Source organism: Centroberyx gerrardi, chromosome 9 (genome assembly GCF_048128805.1).
Source record: "Centroberyx gerrardi isolate f3 chromosome 9, fCenGer3.hap1.cur.20231027, whole genome shotgun sequence".
Classification (NCBI taxonomy): Eukaryota; Metazoa; Chordata; class Actinopteri; order Beryciformes; family Berycidae; genus Centroberyx; species Centroberyx gerrardi.
This window is the reverse complement of record NC_136005.1, coordinates 12,235,506-12,247,829: the sequence shown is the minus strand read 5'-3', so window position 1 is coordinate 12,247,829 and position 12,324 is coordinate 12,235,506. Positions and strand designations below refer to the sequence as shown.

At 44.0% G+C, this 12,324-nt stretch overlaps 2 protein-coding genes across 2 annotated transcripts in view; one reads left to right on the top strand and one right to left on the bottom strand.

Moving 5' to 3' along the window:
• The first annotated feature begins 806 nt into the window (after positions 1-806).
• LOC139932306 (cortexin-1-like) lies at positions 807-1,187 on the top strand. Its single transcript, XM_071926030.1, has one exon. It carries the CDS (start codon positions 807-809, stop codon positions 1,185-1,187), a length of 381 nt encoding a protein of 126 aa, XP_071782131.1.
• A 1,438-nt stretch (positions 1,188-2,625) lies between these two features.
• Positions 2,626-12,324, bottom strand: part of fbn3 (fibrillin 3) — a 72,615-nt gene continuing 62,916 nt past the window's right edge. The window contains exons 55-65 of the mRNA XM_071926033.2: positions 12,062-12,193; positions 11,802-11,927; positions 10,665-10,871; positions 10,231-10,356; positions 9,899-10,021; positions 9,476-9,592; positions 8,860-8,988; positions 7,944-8,063; positions 6,856-7,087; positions 6,012-6,168; positions 2,626-5,763 (exon numbers count right to left, since the gene is read on the bottom strand). Coding sequence (XP_071782134.2) covers positions 5,386-5,763; positions 6,012-6,168; positions 6,856-7,087; positions 7,944-8,063; positions 8,860-8,988; positions 9,476-9,592; positions 9,899-10,021; positions 10,231-10,356; positions 10,665-10,871; positions 11,802-11,927; positions 12,062-12,193 — 1,847 coding nt within the window. The 3' untranslated portion in view covers positions 2,626-5,385. The remainder of the gene's footprint in view (positions 5,764-6,011; positions 6,169-6,855; positions 7,088-7,943; positions 8,064-8,859; positions 8,989-9,475; positions 9,593-9,898; positions 10,022-10,230; positions 10,357-10,664; positions 10,872-11,801; positions 11,928-12,061; positions 12,194-12,324) is intronic.

Here is a 12,324-nt window from a genome sequence, read left to right as displayed (position 1 = left end):
ACCTCCACTGTGATCAGACGGCCGGCGTTAGAGCCGCACGCATGTGGGCTTGTGTGTATCTGCATGTGTTTGTGTGTCGGCGTTAGCAGGTGGCAGTGTCATGTCCTGTCTGCTCTGACTAAGATTGAGAATGACACCTGATGTGGCAGAGCGGCTCTGATAAACACGCATAACATTACCCGCCTGGGGGTCGGCCACTCACACAGGAGGCCATAGAACTTTATTAGACTGCTTAGGCGGTTACGCAAAATGTGTGACACTGAAAAGTAGTTCATAATAATTTTTTGAAAGGTGTGTGTGTGTGTCTATCACATTGTCAGAGCAGATTAGGGCCAGGCCTGCCTGGGTGATGTGACGTCGGCTGACCTAGATCTGAAAAAATAAACCGGCCAAGGAAGGTGTGTCTGCAAGTCCTGATGAGAATACACACAGCGTAGGCAAATACATCACAGTCTCCACTGGGGATCGAGCTACAGTCCTCTTACTTGCTTACCTACCTACTTTCTTACCCACCTATCTCCTTGCTAAGCCCAACTGCTCTGTAAGGATAAAAGTCCATTAGCAGCGCTTCTCCCAACAAGCAGGATCGACAGTATAAAGCACCTTATAAATTGCTCTTTGTACTTCCACCTCATCACTACAACAACCGACAACCATCCTCCCTTTCAGTCAGTGTGTCTGCTAATATTACTCCACCTCTCGCCTGGGTTCTGGCCGCACAAATATAAGGCTTTCTTCGTCTCTAGCCACTTAACCAAACTCCCAACCACCAGTCTGACCTTCCCCTCTGTGGGCCGACACGCCTCATGAACAGCTTCCCTTCCTTCTCCGCACCTCCACCCACCACCTCAACCATCCAGTCAGTGTGTAAGCCGTGCCTCCGGGCCCCGTGGAGGATGAACGATGCCCCCACCCTGGACTACGAGTTGCTGCTGTCCCCGGCCGGCTCCTCCCTCCCCGGGAGCCCCGTCGGCGGCAGCAGCAGCCCCCCGCTGGCCCTGGGTGGGGTGGACGCTGAGCAGCGCACCGCCTTGGCCTTCGTAGGCCTCCTCATGCTCTTCCTGGTCTTCCTGCTGGTCAGGTGCTTCAGGATCCTGCTGGACCCCTACAGTCGCATGCCTGCATCGTCCTGGACCGACCACAAGGAGGGGCTGGAAAGGGGCCAGTTTGATTATGCACTGGTGTAGGGTGAAGGGTTAAGAGGGTGGGTAGAGGGGGAAGGTTTAATTGCACACTGCTGTGTCTTTGTATATGGGAGGATCTTTTAGAGTATATGCTAATTTAGATGTGGAGATGGACAGTAACTAGGCGTAATATCTGTACAAAGTGAATGCACTGTAAGAGAGTTTGTCGAGGGGGGGGGTTTGTCAGATTTTGGTATAAGCCTGGCTAAGTATCACTGTATTGCAGTCTGACTACTGGTGTAAATATGAGGCTCATGAGAACCCTTTGAAACCACAACAACTCTGGTTCATCAAGGCAATCACGCAGACCACTGGGAATCCCCGGGAGCCACACACTCACCCAAACCCAGACCTTGGACCATGAAGGAGAGCGAGGATCGAGCCCCACAGCTGCCTTAACCTGATCTACTGTTCTAGTCTAACATGCAGCCACATCACAACATCACTTCCAGGGCTAGGTTTTTCCAAATTTTAGGTATCAAGATGCTTACAGTATGATTTTGGGAAACCCACCCTTAGTCACAATTTAGTTCATAATGTCAAACACATTACTGACTCGACATGCAGAAAACTAAAACACAGGCAGAACTTAAAATGATGGTGTTTACACATAAGCAGCTGCCCCTTTAACAAACCAGGGTCCATTATAAAGCATCGCAGAGAGAGAAGTGCTGATCAAGGAGCACAAATCCTCACGTCGTTTGTATTCATTCTGGTTTCTGAAACTGATCCTCGAACAGCACTCCAATTTCAGATGCTTTATGAAGGCCCAGGCAGGTAGTTTGTGTCTCCATAAAATCTTGTCAATGTATGTTTTGTGTGTTACTGTGTCTATGTATAACTGAGAAGCCATATCTAAACTATATAATCTCTTATTACTGCAAGTAGACTTTAGTTGTTTGTTTGCCCTCTTTGCTTTAGTCAACCTGCCAAGTGTGGTGATGATGCTGTGTACCGTTCAAACTGCAACTTTTAGTGAAATCAAAAAAAAAAGAAGCTTTATTTTTCTATTCTTGACTCAAGTTTGGGAGTCTCCTTTTTGCTATCGTTCTCAGTGTTTCCCCTCTTACTGTATCTGAGTCAGTCTTATCTTTGGACTGTGGATTTTCGAGGTAGTCATGCAGCCAAGTCTTGGGAGGCCACATTGGGCGGCAAAGCGGGTAGCTTTGCTTTTTGTGTTTTGTAAGTAGATATTTTTCTGACTATCTGCTTTGTTTTTGCTATACGCTGGGTTGAATCAGTGAAAATAAAAAGGATTTTCTTCTTCAATTCAATTACTCCCTCTAATTTCCGTTGTTCGCCGAACTGTGTGGACTGTCCACATCGTTCATCCTGGAAAATCAATAAAACATTTACTACTCCTTACTAATCACCTTTATCACTTCGCCCACAGACATTCACCCACATGACTGAAGGAAAAAGGACACACAGGGCACAATCCTTTAAAAATATAACCCACAATACTTTTATTGCCATTTATGTCACTGGACAAAAGTTTACAATATTATGTGAATCACTCTAATTTTACAGATTGCCATTTGGTGTCATAAATCTTTGGTTTTGTCTTTGCACAAAGAAGAATCACTCAAGATATTATAAGATGTTCCATGAGGGCTGATCAATTTATCCTCAGCTAGTAGACATGGTGTGACTGGATGATTGTCATTTCAACTGTCAGTTGGGCTCTGGTATCTACAGGTGTACAGCTTGTAATCTTCACCATATTGAGAACATTTGAACAACTAGAACTTCAGGCTCCTTGTTTTCTGAAATAAAAAGCACTCGACAGTTTGATCAAAGTTGACGATGACGACAGCATTGTTGTTTCAAGTTTGACACTGAAGCTGAGATACAGTACGCACACGCAACATTCTTTTCTTTAAAATGTAGTGGCAAATAAAACAAAAGAAAAAATTACAAACTGACAAAAAAAGATACAAAGTATACAAAGGTTCCCAGGTTAGAAAAATGGTTATGTATTATAAATATTGCCTAGGCTGTGGGACAGTGCAGCAACCTTGGATGTTCAGAGAAAAAGAGTTTAGTGTAGCACCATAGATACTAGCATGTGAGATGGTCTTGTCATGTTTGCATTGATCCTTTTGGCATTGTAAAGACAGTGTCAGCTTCCCAATACTGAAATAATAAGACAATGGAAATGTTATTTATAATCCTATGGTCTGACATGCAGTTTCATCTCTTTCACCAGAAAGCCAATAGCGATGAGCTTAGAGACTAATAGCTGATTCGACTGGTGAACAGTGGTTTGAAGGGACACGGTCAGTGATCAACAAAGAGGATGCTGCATTTTGTTTTTGTTTGTTTTTTTCTGAGCAAAACAAAGTCACCAGCACTTAAAGGCCTTCAATCTTGGGTTTACTATAAGTATTTGGTTTGGCAGCCTTGACGTTTTTTAAAAAAACAACAAAACATAAAAAACATCTACATTTCACTTAAAAATATACAATTTAATTTTCAAGAAGCAAGTTCGATAATATTGGTTTTCAGCATTGAGACAATACAAAAGACAGACGAACACAACAATAAAACCTAGTAAAAATGTCACTTTTGCAATCCAGATTCAAGACTGCATTTTCTTTGTACAGCGTAAGAGATGGTATTATCTAGCACCTTTTTTCTCTTTGAGAAAAAAATCATGAGATATGAAAGATGACCTGACGGGTTTTTGATATTTGGTGAGGTTCGGTGTTCACCTGTGCGTGCCCTTACGCTTGTGTGTTAAATATCTAAATGCACTACCTTTAGTAACAGCTTAGGTAATGTTGACGTGTCATGTACCTTTGAGGTTGTTACTGTAGTCAGTCTCCAGTTGTGTGTCTCCGTGCGTGGGAGATGGTTCACCCATGTAAACGAGGGTCGGACCTCAGACATCCAGCTCACGGTGAAGTCAAAGAAGTCGCATATTCAGCTTACTCTTATTGTCGAGTTCAGCCTCTCAACGCTGGCTGTTGGCTGCTGGTCTAGTCTCCTATATCACCTCAGTATAGGACTGTGTGGTAAAACTGATGCACCATGAGTAGCTAAAAGGCTCTGGCAGCCCCCAAGGGAAAAGACTTTATGAAGAAGCTGGCTCTCAGGTCCAGAATCAGTGCACCTGAAGTCTGAATCTCTAAAGGATAAATACAAATCTGACCTGATCTATCTTCTTTTAAGTCTATGAGCCACCGACTGGTGGTCTTCCTGGACATGATGGATGCTGAGGGCTAATAGCACCCTCTTTTGTTCTAAAGGCAGCATCACAGCATGGTTTCCATATCGGGGCATACTTATTGAGAAGCACTTGAGGTAACCAAACATGACAGCACACACACGCAAACATGCTAATCCCTGCTTGCCGTCGCCTGCTGGCGCGACAAAAGACAGAACAGAATACAGCTTGTTGTTTCTAATCTGAAAATAGTTTGGCATCCAGCTGAACAGACCGCTATGAACGAAAGAACCTGAAATGCTGTGTAAATGTTGCAGTCCTTCGTGTGAACATTTTTCGAACAGTACAAATACATTAAATGGCACACTACAATACTGAGTAGGGCGGACGTGACAAACCTTGTTCCCCAGTGTTGTGATATTTCACCTAGATTACAGAGAGGCGAGGGAGTGCTTGGACCAGCAGCCGACCCCTAATCTCCACTAAACTAAACAACACGATTTAGTATTGCTGATCCTGTACTGCAATTTAAAGACCATACATGTTGCATGAAGACAGTTTTGGCCACTCTCAGCACTTTTTCAATTTAAAAAACCATTTTGTGTGTAATTCCTTTTTTTGGTTTGTTTACTAGAAGTGCTTCATGGACCTGTCGGCCATCTGTCAGACATTTTGTTTTCGTTCTAACGGGACGTCTGGAAGGGGCTGCGGTCCAGACACTCGGCACCTCTCTGCCGTCTCCTCCACTGCTCTCTCAGTGGGGCGTGAGTGCTGGGTCGGGCGGGAGTGGACGGGCACAGGGGGAAGTGTAGTCAGGGTAACAAACATAAAACAACAGACAATAAAATAAACAGTAACAAAGTGGTGGTAGAGTTGGGCCGGTTGACTCAGTCTTTCAAAGCCCTCGATTACCCCCGGTCGGTGGGGATGGTCCTGCGGGGGGAGTTGGGGGGAGGAGTTACGGGATAAAAGGTCAGGTTAAAAATCAAAGGTCAGGGGTCAGTCCAGGGCAGGATTGCGAGCGCGCTCAGCTCAGTGCAGGTGGATTTGGAGCTTGATGCGCAGGGCGTCTCCTATCTCTCCCAGTAGGTAGTCGCTGTCGTGCTGCTCCTCCAGCTGGCGTAGTCTGCGGGGCCCGAACAGCGGCAGGCTGGCGATCTCCAGCTGGTAGGATCCCGGTGGAGGCGGCCTCCTGCCCAGCCGCAGCACGCTCTTCCCGTCGCGGCGCTCCAGCAGGCGGAAGTGCTCGTCGCCGTTGCCGTGGGTGATGACGTAGCGCACGTGGTGCTCCAGGGGCTGCAGGGCGGGCAGGAGCTCCAGCAGAGGCTCCTTGTTGATCAGCGAGGCCAGGGAGAGGTTCATGGGGATGGAGGTCTGGGTGTCGACGCTGGCCATGCTCACCGCTGGTTCCTACGGGACAGGAGGAGAGGGGAGGAGGTTGAAACATTGAAACAAGGCAAATTGAAACTTCAATTCACATAATAACAATAAAAATTTCACTTTCGATGATTCCAGACAACCATGGCAAACAATTTCCAGATTATTAATTATGTAGAAACTTCCTGAATTGACTGAAATGAAAGTGAATGAACCCTGACCCTGAAAGTGACAGGAACTGAGAAAAGCAGAGAGAGAGAGCAGTTTATTAATGCAAGTACCTGGTTGAGGTCATTATCGCCAGCGTTGCGTCTGTGTCTTCCACCCTTTCCTCCTCCGTTGATCTTACACTCGTAGCAGGCCTCAGGAGACAGACTGTCATCGTCCTCACCCTCCACACTGTACTGGCCTGGGAAACCTGCCCCCGTTATACAGTGACTGGAGAGAGAAAGACAGTGAGGGAGATTAGTATGTCTTGTCACTACAGTATAAGGGACGAACATTCAGTTAATTTCAAGTTCATGGGCAATACTCCCCGCCCAGACAACAAAGTAAAAAATGTCTGTCAAATGTTTGCCGGTGGCAAGATATTCCTACTTTTACCCTGCCAGTCCCACATTCAGGACTATCATTACAAACTCATTTTGCAGCCAAGCTTTATTCAAATCCACAGAACTTTAATTTAAATTCTAGTCAAGATCCCAAGGTTTCCAAAGATACCAAATATGTCATGCTGAATTACAGGGAAATGTGTATAAAATGGTGCTCAAGGGATCTAGATTTTATCCATTTGATGTAATGGTGCAGACATTAAAAAAAACAGTGCCTTGGGTTTGAATATTTCACTTTGAATATTTCAAAATATAAGCCAGCCATGACTTCAATGAAATGTTGGAACAAGTACTGTATGTGACATTGTTGTGCAGTATGGAAAAAAAAAATTCTAGGGGAAACTCAGGGTGCAAGAAGTTAAAGCAACAATGTTGAAGTAACTCCTTCAGCATTGTTGCCCATCAGAATTACCCAAAAAGTTGTCTAGTGTTTTCACAGCCATAACCGGCGATTACTGTATCAAGCCCTCTGTCCTTTCCTCACTCAGTTCATGTAGCATGCGTGCTGCCTCACCCCTGTCCAGCTCTGTAGTATCCTCCCGGACAGCCACACAGGTAGCCTCCATCTGTGTTGGAGCAGCCGTAGCTGCAGGGGTTGCTGCCCATGGAGCACTCGTTCACGTCCTGGCAGCCACCGGCACCCTGCTCAAAGTCAAAGCCAGATGGACACACACACTTGTAGCTGCCCAGTGTGTTGTAGCAGGACGCAGAGCCACACACTGACGCTCCCTGACACTCATTCTCATCTAGAGAGCAGGGAGAGAAGGAGGAGAGACACGAGAGAGAGAGAGAGCAGGGGGGTGTGGGGTGGGGGTGGGGGGGGGTGAAGAGGTGACACAAGGTTAGTGACAGTCTCAATATGTATCAATACTTTCACATAACAGATCACGATCAGGCAATAATTCAATATTATGGTTTATCGTCTTTCATATCATGATGAAATAATAATCCTGTTGTGCATACTGATACACAATTCTGTTGTCTAAATTAATGATAAAAAGCAAACACTGATCAAAATCTCTCAGAAAATGACATCTGAAACAAATTACGGAATATTATTTTAACATACTTTATATAACCAAGTAGTCAGATGCGATGAACATCACTTTCATTATTTATTTTAGCATATAATCACAGATATCGCTATATATCAATGTCAAAATATGATTATGATATGATATGATATTCATTTTGTCCTTATCATTGTTACACTTTCAGTATAACAATGAACTCATAAGGCCAACTGCGTCAGAAATAAAAATCATAATTTGATGCCAAAGTAACAACCTCTTAACACTAATAATGATTAACAGAGAAATATGATCAGGAGTCTTGCTTAAAACTGTACTGTAACCAGAAAAAGATGTTTAGAGTTGAATTAACTTCAACCATATGTCTTTTATAAAAACAATATTTTCACACACATCCAGGATTGTATTTCAAATCATATCATGAGCTGAACCCCACGATAAACACTGAACGTCTTGTAAAATGACACACGATCTTGATGAATTCCCCCAGCTCCTCTGTATAACCCTGTGCCTACACTTTTATTACTGTTATTATGAGAAACATAGACAGTCTGAGTCAGTGTTAACTCACCCACACACTGGTTCCACTGGTAGTGCTGGACGTAGCCCTGTGGACAGCCGCAGCGGAAACCTCCCAGCATGTTCTGACAGCCGTGCTGACAGCGGTGGTTGCTGCTGCACTCGTCCACATCTGGGGGAAATTAAAATAGAGACTGTTAACGTTCTCTGATAATGTGAATGCCACCTTTAACCCATTAAATCGCTACAAAATCTCTCACAAAGTGAAGAAAAAACAACTGATTTTATTGGAAACACTTTTCACACCTTTAGTTATCAGGGTTTGTCACAAAGTCACAATGAAACATCATTTTGAAAGCATCTTGCTTCCATAATTCAATGTATTTCTTGTTGAAACAGGATATTGGGACATAATGCATGAAGGGATCATTCAAAAGTTTAAACCAATGTAATATCCTTTAGGGGGAGAAAGGTAGTTTTATTTGATGGGAAGGGTGGAGGGGCAGGATTGTTAAATAATATGTGATGCTATTATAGTTTTTTGGGGATTTTTTATGTATGCCTACTGGTACAGTATGTGTTATATTATTATACTACTATAAGATACACTGTTTTCGAGAAAGTAAAAGTAATGGGATTTTGACATTATTAGGCATTTATTTTAAAATAGGTGTATATCATGACATGGAAAATTAGGTGAAAAAGGTAAAAGGTGAATAAGTCATTTTTCATGTCATTGTGACTTTAAACAGTTACACACATTCACACATCAACCACAATCTTCTACTGGGCAGCTTCACTGGAGCAACTGAGGGCGTAGTGCCTTGCTCATGAGCACCTCAACAGAGCGCTTCCCAAGACTCAGATGTTCCCAGCAGGTTTTGGGATTTGAACTGACCCTCGGTGAGACACCTGCCTCTCTAAACATGAACCTGTAACATCCCTGCTGCAGGTTTGGGTCTGCTTACCCTCACACTCCACGCCTGTGGTGTCCAGGGAGAAACCTTTGGAGCATTCACAGTTGAAGCTTCCAGGCGTGTTGATGCAGGAGGCCCGCGAACCGCACATACTGTTCTGGGCCGTACACTCGTTGTTGTCTGTGGGGGAGTGGAGAAACAGATCATTAAGGGTTTAATCAAACAACAGCATCTTCTTTTAAAACCAGTTGTATTTCTTAGTTTACCTGCAGTCCATTTTAAACACAGTGAGAGCTACATTGTTTTTATCCTGATCATTTCACTCAAAACCCAGCTGCAGGTTTACTTCACTAAACATGACTTTATTTTCCTCATTTCATCCCTTGAGGTCAGAGGTCACATTCGGCTACAGAACAGCGCCACCTGGAGGGATCCAGCGTCTTGCTCATGGACACTTCAGAAGTGCAGATGCTTTTTGTCATGGGGTTTTGAACCCTGGAACTGAAGGAACTGAAAGTCTCCCAACTCACTACACAACCTTGCTTGCTTGTTAGCAGGTAGGAGGTTTGCAGTCAAATGTCACCTTTAATTTCATTTTATTTCCTCCATCCACCTCCCGCTAGGTGAAGCAGGGTGCCATGCTGGTCTACTCCTGTCCTCTACTCACCGATGCAGGCAGTCTGGTGCTGGGTGAAGCCGGGAGGACACTTGCAGGTGAAGCCTCCGATGGTGTTGACACAGAGGAACTGGCAGTTATGCTGCTTGGTTGAACACTCGTCCAGATCTGGGGGGGGGGGAGGAAAGCACTTTAATACCACGAAACCAGAACTGTATACAGGGATGAAGCCACAAAGCCATGAAGCAGGTTTTTAAAAATGACATGAGAGCAAAACACAGAACACAGACCATTTGGGTATTTAAAGCAGCAGGATTACTCGAACAGATAACAAAAAAATATGATCTAATAACCTCTCATGGAACCTTATGGAACATCTCATACTTCTTAGGATGTTAGATGAGATGCACAAGAGCCAATATCTGAGTTCAGTTTTGACAAAGGTCCAAACAGATTCAGAGTCAGTGCACCCACCTTTGCAGGTCTTTCCGTCTGGCTGCAGGGTGTATCCTCTGGGGCAGGAGCAGAGGTAGCTGCCCTCTGTGTTTTTACAGAGGAAGTTACAGGGCTTCGGAGACTGGGCGCACTCATCCATATCTGGAATACATCATGAAACAGCATTTAGCCCAGGGGACACAAAAACTCCAGGACAACAACAACAATACTACTACTACTGCTACTACTAATAATAATAATAACACCACAATCAAAATGTTGCATTGGAAGTACTCCAGTATTGATCAATTACACATGTCAATATGTAATAAAACAAACTGCAGCATTAGCAGGACTGAAATCATCCTTACCGACACAGGATGTTCCGGTGAAGTCGGTCTTGTAGCCGACGTTACAGTGGCAGCGGAAGGATCCGATGGTGTTGATGCACTGGCCGTTCTTACACATATCGGGCATCACCTGGCACTCGTTGATGTCTGGAAGAGTAAAGACATTTAAAAAAGCGAACTGGACTAGACAGACACTCACACTGCCAAACACGTAACTCACTGAAGAGCTCTTAGTCTCATTAAGCCCCTTTAAGAGAGTCAATAACTTTAAAGTGACAAGAGTTATTTTGGAAGGTCCATTTGCTCTGAACCATAGAAATTCAACTTCAAAAGAAAAAAACTGTATTTATATATCACTCATCTCACTGCCCCCACACCTATGGAGATAGCCTCATTATTTTTTACAGTATACACTACATTATACTATCATTTAGTATTATTACTGAGCCTCTCACCTCTGCCGTCGGTGGTGTATCCGGGCCCCAGCGGGCACATCTTCTTGTACTGCACGGTGCCAGGCAGCGGGCACAGCTCACACTGCGGCCCCCAGCCGCGGCCGGTGTTACAGCAGCACTCAGACTTGGTCACACTGTTCCTGTTGGTGGACGACTGCTGGCACATAGTCTGCAGAACCTCGATGAAACAGAAGCCCTGTCGGTTGTCTGGAGGAGAGGATGAAGAGGGGAGAGGAGGAGTGTTTGAATGAATTGGTACAAAAGTGTAAACGGATACAAATGAGCTGCCAAGAGAAACACCGGTTCCTTCTGTCTGTACTCTTTTTTTGTGAAAATATAAAGAAATTAAGATAAGATGAAACTTTATTCATCCTCGTGGGGAAATTACAGCAAAAGTAACAGGATTCAGCAGGGAAAGAAGAAAATAGGATATAAGCACAAAAATAGAAAGTAAAATAAGCAATAACATACAGTATAAACCACTGTGAGATTATACAAACATATGCTGCTGACAATATGAACACGTTAAGTATGGGTGGAATGGGTGAAGAATATGGGGACAGAGTATGGATTAAATGATCACATATATTGCATATATGGATGTTACACACAGTTACTTACAGATGTTACTTATAAATGTTACTAGCAGTACAGCACGACTGCTTACTTAAATATATTATATCTACTATTTACTATGGAAAGAATAGGGAAATTTTACAAAAGCATATAAGCTTCATGATAAGTTTACAAACTTCATGATTGTAGGGTATTTCCATGTGCTTAATTTGAAGTGCACATCTGTGGTCAGGTAAATGTGTGGATGTATGTGTGTGTGGGTGTGTGTGTGTGTGTACATTTGTTGTGTGGATGTCGCTGTTGTCGGGTGAAAATGCAGTCACACCTCCAAAATGTCAAGTTTTCAGTAACTAAGAAAAACAGCCTTGTTTTCTGCTTGACAGCCATGTAATTTTGAGTTTAATCAGTTTTAAAATGGCTTCATAAACCTAAGGGTTGTAGAATTTTCTCAGCCCAAAGAGGAGCATGTAATCTTTCAATTAAAATTAAAACATGAAAATCACCAAAATTGGAGTTACACACCGACAGCGACAATATGTTGCTCAGCAGCGGTGATCTTACCAATACACTCAGTTCCAGTGGAGCTGGGTTCGAAGCCGTCGTTGCACTCGCAGCGGTAGCTTCCCACTGTGTTGACGCAGCGCCCGTTCTTACAGATGCCAGGCTTGGCACGGCACTCATTCAGGTCTGCCAGTGTACAGAACAAAGGAAGGGAGGATGAAGGGGAGGATAAATGGAGTAATCAGAAATCATAGCAGCAGCACGTATTGTGTGGGGACTGAGGGGAAACTCTCCCTCTAGTTTAAAACACTTTCACTCACCCATACATCCCTCTCCGTCCGGTCTGCGCTGCATGCCAGGCGGGCAGATACACATGAAGGTACCGATCAGGTTCTTGCAGGTCATTCCCTTGGAGTCACAGTCATCCAGACCCTCCGAACACTCATCCTGGTCTGGTGGGGGACAGTGAGACAAGACCGACACGTAAAACAACCACAACTAACAAAACGGAAGACGAGATTTCTTTTGCTAGTCCCGTTTCACTGATGATAATAAAATAATATACTGCAAGGAAAGAGAGAGG